Source organism: Pygoscelis adeliae, unplaced genomic scaffold (genome assembly GCF_000699105.1).
Source record: "Pygoscelis adeliae isolate BGI_AS28 unplaced genomic scaffold, ASM69910v1 Scaffold27, whole genome shotgun sequence".
Classification (NCBI taxonomy): domain Eukaryota; kingdom Metazoa; phylum Chordata; class Aves; order Sphenisciformes; family Spheniscidae; genus Pygoscelis; species Pygoscelis adeliae.
In genome coordinates, this window is record NW_008825410.1 from 3,981,231 (window position 1) to 3,989,591 (window position 8,361).

At 38.5% G+C, this 8,361-nt stretch overlaps 1 protein-coding gene across 1 annotated transcript in view; it reads right to left on the reverse strand.

The window, feature by feature from the left end:
- Positions 1-5,989: 5,989 nt before the first annotated feature.
- The window catches only part of ZNF804B (zinc finger protein 804B), a 34,312-nt gene continuing 31,940 nt past the window's right edge, over positions 5,990-8,361 (reverse strand). Inside the window, 1 exon segment of the mRNA XM_009330592.1 lies at positions 5,990-8,361. This exon segment is cut by the window's right edge and continues 25 nt beyond it. Within this exon segment, the coding sequence (XP_009328867.1) occupies positions 5,990-8,361 (2,372 nt within the window).

The window sequence follows — 8,361 nt, forward strand, 5'->3', positions numbered from 1 at the left end:
GTCCTGTGAGGAGCGGCTACGGACTTTGGGCTTGTATAGTTTGGAGAGAAGGAGGCTGAGGGGCAACCTCATTGCCCTCTACAGCCTCCTGAGGAGGGGAAGTGGAGAGGGAGGTGCTGATCTCTTCTCCCTGGGATCCAGTGATAGGACACGTGGGAATGGTTCAAAGCTGCACCAGGGGAGGTTTAGACTGGACATTAGGAAAAATTTCTTTACCGAGAGGGTGGTCAAACACTGGAACAGGCTTCCTAGAGAGGTGGTTGATGCCCCAAGCCTGTCAGTATTTAAGAGGCATTTGGACAATGCTTTAACTTTTGGTCAGCCCTGAATTGGTCAGGCAGTTGGACTAGATGATCGTTGTAGGTCCCTTTCAACTGAAATAGTCTAGTCTAGTCTATTTTGCAATCATAATAATTTTGTATTCTGCCTGGCTGGGTGACAACACTGCCTAGCCTGTGCCCAAGGGCTGGATACGGTTTAGCTGCAGTACTCCACACTGCGATAGAAGAAGCCCTGAGAGCTCACCTCAGATTTACAGGAAGCCTTCAGAGGGCAGCAAGGTTTCCCATCCAAGCAGACAGTGGGGGAAACAGGATCTCTAAGAACAGCCCTGTCCCCCAGTTGAGATCCTGTGGAGTGGAGGCAATCTCTGGGTCTTTCTAAGGCTGGACACTGCATTGAGACAGTATTTTAAATGAAGGAAGCAAAAAGAGTGTCCTGAAGCTAAACTTAGACATAAGTAGCTACAAATATGTTTTTCTTTTCTTTCATACTGCCTCTAAATATCTGCTTTATTGGGCTTTCCATTTTTAAGTTAAATAAAATGTCTATTTTTTTCCTCCAAAAATTATCTCCATCTGGTGATAAGAGACATTTCAAGTCTGGCAAAATATTTGTTTTTCATTCTCAAGGAAGTAACAGCCCTAAATATAGGTTTGGCCTGAATAGATGAATTGTGGTATAGGGGGGGGGGGAAAAATCAACTTAGGCTTAACTGTTAAATAGATCTGGGATTCAAGTTTTAAGAAAGGGTAATTAGTATCTAGCTTTACTGGGAATAGGAAGGTGTGGACAACTTCATTTCTAGGATATTGCATCCTAGTCAAAACAGTATCACTGTTTGTTCAACAACAAACAGGTGAGATCTGATCTCAACTGGAAGCCTACTATAGTTAACAGTTAATGGTATAGATATTAATTTGCAGGGGATTTCCTTCAGACATGCCACACTTTTTATTTAAGTTTGTCCAATTCTGAATTTTGTTTTTATTATGAAGCAACTTGATGAAGAAACACAATTGAATGGAATTAGATACACTGTGTCAATTATATCCCTGTTGATTTGCTGTGATTTCAAGATTTTATAGAATGCCTGAGTCATGAGATGTCGCTGCATGGTAGATTAACTTGGTCCCAGAGATTGGCCAAAGTATTTCCAGCTATGCAGATAGACCTAATGGAATACGACCTCTGTCACACCACACCTCAAAAGACAGAGTTTTATTTATTACATGTACCCATGCAGACACTTGTTTTTACATTACTTCAGATTTTGTGCTCACCTGGAGACATGAAACTTCTGAATCTGTCTACTGATGGCTATAACTAGCCTTATAATTACTATTAGTATAGCAGCAGTGCCTGGGACCTCCAAAGCTGAGTACTTATATGACAAAAGGCAAAGCCTTGTGTCAGAAAGCTTAACATATAAATGAAAGATAGATGGAAAAGGGTACAATAAACAAACTGGAAAAATACAAGGTAAAAGGGAAAACATGGGATAAAGAGATACTTATCATGACTAAGGTAAGTTTTAAAGAACAGTTAAAAAGTGAATAAATAACACATTTGTGGATCCTACTGTTAGCTTCTTTACCAAAGGACCTTCTACAGAAGCATTAGGGATCATAGCTCAGAGACATTATTTGGGGAACCTGACAAGTGAGTTATAAGTAATTTTAAATAAACTGATTAGTGCCTAAAAATATCCAGGAGGATGCTGATCCATTAAAAGTACTTGCAAAAACCACATAGATAGAATAATTTTTTTAAGGAATATTTATTTTCAGTTCCATTTAAACAACCCACTTTTGTAACACATACTAAAATCTTTAGGAAACATTCTAAGAAATTTCATGATTATAACCACAGGGATGAATTAAACGCATTTCAGTTATGCAGATTAAAATACAGAATATGTTTGCATCATTCTGCATTTTATTATGTTGCTGCCTTTTGGTATGCTTTACATTAAAAATACATGACTGACACTCTTTATACCAGTAAGCCTTTTTATTGAAAAAAAATATTATTGCATTAAACTACATTCCCAGGAATTCCTTGAATAACCTAAAAAAAAAGCCGCATTGCATGTACAATAGTGCAATTCACTTAGCTACTGTATAATATAAAACGCTTTATACATAGAATAGAATACAAAACAAAATTACTAGTTTACATATTATACTAGCCAGAGTATTATCCAGTTTTAAATATAAACTTAGCACTTTTAAAATCAATCTGATCAAATGGCATTTTTATGCAAATCTGCACAACAAATATACATGTTAAATGTATTCCAGAAGTGCCTCAGTTACCAAAAAAAAAAAATAAATTATCATTGTGTAACTCAGGAAACTTTTTTTTATTGGAATTTTACAGTGTGGGTGACCTGTTTCCTTGGATTACATATCAAGAATATACAACCAAGGTAAAATAGATTAACTTGGAGTGTGTATATCGCTGCCACCAGGATACTGTAACTCTTCTAAAAATCAGTCTAAATAAAATCAAAATTGTAGCACGGCTCCATACATCAGGCTCAATTATGCTTTTAATAATAATAATGATACATATTTAAAGTATATTACTGATGAAAACCAGATATGGCAGCAAGTAGAGAAAATATATCATCTCAGCTGTGCTGATAATTTTATAACGTTTTTCCAAGAAAATCCCTTCTGTGTACTAAGAATGACATTGGACATTCCCTTCGTTGGTAGCCAATGATTGCTGTTTTGCTATTGTGCTGTTTCTGTTCCTTCTTGATCTCTCTTTTTTCCATCAATACCTCTCAAAATCCTCATTCCCATTGCTCCAAGAATTAAATTTAATCTTTACTGTCTATTCATCTGCCTTACCAGATCATCCTTGTTGGCATATACAATGATGCATGGACATCCTATGATTTGGTTCCTTCCTAGAATCCCATTATATTGTGCATACATTAAGGGAAACGTATGTAACTCTTTTCCATAAATGATATACGTAGTAGGATGTTGTTAAGTTTCAATTGTTCAGGTTTCTTGCCATAGGAATTTCTACAATAGTAACATTGCCTGTAAGAAGCAAGGATACAAAACGTGTGTGTATGCATTAAAAATGAGATTAGCCTTTCATTTCTTCTGTTCCACCTTTTTCTCAGTGTTATCTACTTAGGATTCAAATGAACTGTTACATACAATGAGAACAGCTGTTTTTTCTTGAATAGGAAGGGAACTGGGCCCATAAATTTAAAAGTTTGTAGGGCTGGAAATGCATCTTTTAGGCTGGTGTTAACCCTGAACTGGTGGTAGTGGCTGTGCAGCTCAGTCAGCCTCTTCTAGGGCACAGGTTGACCTGCTCCTTTAAAACACCCAATTCAGAGTGTTCCTACAGAATTATATCTAATGTTTCCAAGTGGTCCACTGAGTGAGGGATCTCCATCCAAGCAAGCAAGTACTTATTTTCAGAGATGTTAAGTCACATTCAGTGAAATATATTTGATTCTCAGAAAATAAATTTTCAGAAGTATAGAAATTGTATGTAAATTCATATCTAATTTTGGGAAGATATTCAGCCAAAAATGAAAGGAAGAATTTTAAAACTGTGGAAATATTTATTTTTAACATCTTTCCCAAAGAAAATTTCTGACTTCCTTAATTCTGAAGCAATAATTTCAATTAAAGAAGTTCCCTACAATTAAAATGAGAAAACTAAACCATAGAGATAAGTAACTCCAAAATGGTATGAATCCATTTTGTTAATGAAATTAATAAATCAGCTGGAAATCCAACCAAAAAATATTTGAGGGTGCTTGTTTCAGCAACCTTTTTCAATACAAAAATGTTTTGCTTCTGCTCAGTCTCCAGATTTTTTCCTGACAGCTTTTATTTGATGGCTAAAATGTTAAGAATCCAAAGAAACATTACCTTTGAAAATCAACTGCAAAACAAGCAGTCACAACTTGTAAAGCCATTTGAAAAGTTTGGCATAATACCAGTTTATGCTGAAGCAGCTGCTTTTAGAAATTAAAACAATTCCATTTTATTGTAATGGTTTGATTAAAACTAAGTTAGAAAATTGGTCCTAAGTTGTATTTTAAATACTCAATTTCAATTAGATTTCTCAGTTTCTCCAGATAGCTGAATATAATGGAATAAAATCCTCCAAAAGTTTTTTAACGTGTTTTATATCAGTTCTGAAAGATACATTATTAATTGTGCACTACATTATTGAAAATTAATTGAAATTATTTCAAATGTTTCTAATCCAAACAAACAGGTTCTGTCCATCGGACACTTCACTGTCCAATTATATTGGGAAAAGCATGCCTGCAGTCTAACCACAATTATGAACTTAATTTCATGCTAAATATCCCATGTTGAGTTAGAAACCTTATAAAAATAGTCAAAATGTGCCATTCAAAGAGATGCTGAAACCCTCACCTGTTTCCAAATACACAGTTATTACTAGCAATTTCAACCACGCATTACCCTGAAGGTTGGGTACATGCATTCGAACACTGCAGGTTCAGAACTTCAATTTGTATGTTGAGAGTTTGGGAAACCATGTGAGAATCTAGACTTATTTGTTTAGATTCAATATACCTTGAAATGCTGAGGACTGTGGCATGGTTGTCTGAGACTTGACCTGGAGAGCCAGTTTCCGCTCAGAATTTTAGTTCTGCATTTCTATGAATATCAGCATGATTTTATAGGACCAGCAAATTGTTTATGTTGTTTGTGAAAGGGATGAAACATATTTACACATTCTTTGGGCAAGACTCTCCCACATGTCAGAGCTCTGTTTGGTAGGAAAGAAGTGTTGCAGTCTTGGCCAAGGACCTCTGAGGTTCAAGGCCAGCACTAGCTGCTCCGCAACTCTGGGCTGCTGCAGCCCACCCCCGACATAGTCTATCCTACAGCCACAGGCAGGCAATGCCAAGAGCTTGGCTTCATCCCCTTCTTTCCCTTGCCTTCTTGGATGCTTGGCTCAGGGAGAAAAGTAGCAGCCTGCTTGTGCCAGCACAGAGCCCCTGACACTAAGGGAAGTTTTTGTTATGTACCTGGGGCCAGACTGCAGTCCCTTTACACTGACCAAGTAACATATCCCAGGGATAAAATCACTAAAGTACCTTTGAGATGTTGTCGTAACCCTCTTCTTCCAGTGTTAATTCATCACCCTTCACTCTGAGGCTCCCCAGTTTATTTTGGCCAGGAGACAGAACCAGGGACTTGTGGTCCCAGATACCTTCTTTTTTGCTCAGTCTAAACTACCTTAATCAGACCAAGTACTATGCTGTTACACATACATACTCAGAAAAGCAAACCTTTGATGTATGTCAAGATTGCTCTGCCTTAAATTGCCCTCCTTTAAATCACTCATCAGTGTTGACATTCTTGGTCATGTTGTGTCTGGGTGCTGTGGTCCTATTCCTACTGACAGTCACAGACTTCAATTCAGGCTGTTCTTTCCAAACCTTCTGTAGAATGACACTAGCTGGACCCTGTCCTCCTTGTGATAGTATCATAAAAGGCTTTAAAACAGCTTTTACTCGGTGATACGAGACCTAAATCAACATTCATATGCTGTCAGCCAGAATGTGGACTTTAAAATACTTGCCGTTGTGCTCTCAGCAAAACAGTAGATTTCCCCTCAAACGGGATTGAACACTGAATAATTTATTTTATTCAGATTTGGTTTTGGAGCCATGGTATAATCTTTTGGGCTAGTTTAAATAGCTAGAAACACTGAAAACTTCTTTTATTGTCGGTAACTGTTGGGTCTGGCTAGAGCAAGAATGGTGATGGGGGTCTTGTCCTTGGAATAATGGATGAACTAAGGGATTTGGATGTATAACAGAAGGTGTGGCTGCATTCAGGTGTGGTGCAAATAAAGCTGGGATATATGCAGTGTGTGGTAGTGTGGGGAAGGTCAGTGGGGAAGGGTGGAGGGGGGTGGTGGAGACCAAGTGCAATGGGTGTCCTGTCAGCAGAGTGGGGTGGGTGGGAATGAGGGCTGGGGCTAATGGGGAAAGTGATATGGGAGCAAAATGTGCCTGAGAGAGAGGGTGGAGGTGTGCCAGGGAGAGATGGCTGCCATGGGGATGTACAGAGCCCGAGACAGCAAAGCGTTGCAGCAGCGTGTGGTGGATGGTGGTGACAGTAGCATGCTGCTGGACAGGGAGGGCAGGAACTGCTGGTGTTGCAGAGAAGGCAGCTGGTCCTGGGGCAGGCAAAACTTTCAGGTGTTTTGCCCGAAGTTGTTTCTGCATATGCTGCTGGGCTTGCAGCTGCAGCAACCTGTATTTGTCTACTTCCTCTGGTGAAAATGTGATAGGCTGCTGCGTTAAAGCAGGGGAGGTGGATTTACTGTACACTTCTGGGTCATTTACTGTGTTATCATACTTCTGCATAGCGTTGTCACAAAGAGAGTCTGAACTGCCTTCTGCCCGGTTCGAGTCCATGTTTACATCATGTAGTTCTTCTTTGGTCTCTGTTGAATTAGCAACAACAGAATATCTATTAGAGGGAAAAGCACCAGGGAAATCATTTGGTACTGGGTCACAGCTTTGTATAAAGGGTTGCACTTCACTAATGAAGAGATTGGTTTGTTCCTTTATTGCTGTGTTCCTTTTTACACTCGGGCTCTGATAGCCTGTTCCTATTTGAATGATGTCTTTAAAAAGACAATGATCATAATCAGTGCCTGTTGAAAGAGCAACATTGGTTATGTCTGATGCTTCAAAGTTGTTTTTCTTCACACTGGTTTCCAACGAATTGATTTCATTATGCCCTGTGTCATTTTTACTTATGCTTAGCAGTTTCTCTGGCAAAGGTAACATTGCAATGTCATCTACCGATGATGAAAACTGAAAAGCAAAGTGACTTTGCGAGTGATCCTTTAATTCTACCCCACAAGTGTTTGAAAATCTCTCTAAATCATGTGTTTGTTCCTGGGTTTTCTTGGACTGCACTCTTTCTAAAAGTAACTTGGCTGTTAGTGACTTTCTTTTTCCATATATGTCTTTTGCCAGGGTTTCAGAAGAGCAGGTGGCAAAGTTTTTTGACTGACCATTCACATTCGGAGAGTCATAATGTGCAGTTTCAGCTTTTCCCAGTTTGGTGTTAGAACCTCTTTCTGTGTCCTCTTTTGTTTTGTTGTCACAGTTGTCAGTGTCTTTTGAGAATGATCCTGAACTGCTTCCTCTTGATATTCTGCTACTAGATGATCTTTCGCTGCTTCTTGAATCTCTGGTGGAACAACTTTTGGAGCTATGGTAGCTTCTACTTCTACAATGCACTTTGCCAAAATGCTGGTGTCTACATCTGCTGTGTTTAGATCTGTCTCTGTGCTGTAAAACTTTATGTCTTGAACATCTTCGATATTTAATTATGCCTCTCTGTGTACAGTTTCTAGTTCTGTGACTTCTACTACGACAAAGATAATCCTTGTCTGTATCATCGGAAGTGAAAATACACTTGTGCTTTCTGTGTTTACATTTGTGCCTTTCAGCTGTCTTGCTTTTTCTTTTACAACAACAAAGCAAATTATTTCTGCTGTGATTATTTGATGTGGGACTCACGTAGCTCATGTAGCTACCTGTACTGCTAACCGAAGTGTTAGAGTAGCTGGAATGTCTGTCAGAGGAGGACTTTTGAGGAGATGGGAATCTCCAGCATCTTGTGTAACTTCCACATCCTTCATTTTCTGAATACCTGCTGTTTGAACTGGATTTATAACTAAGGAAACTTCCACTAGAGTCTTTTGCACTGTCACTTATGTCACTGCTGCAGCTGGCCACATCTTGAATGGATCTGCAGTCATTTTGGTTTTCACATTTTTCCTCAGAATAAATTAAATGACATTTTGCAGCTTTAGACTTTTTAATCCTAGACATAAAAGCAGAAAAGGAAATGCTTTCATTTCTAATGTTCTGTTTTTTTCTTTCACAGCTATGGAAATGATGCTGTAAAGATCTTCTCAGTGTTGTTGTATGAAGACTTTTTTCTGTCACATAATCCTTTTGTGAGACATCAAGGTAAGCAGGCACTTTGGGTATATTTTCATTCAAATTCTCAGCAAAGTATTTTTGACCAT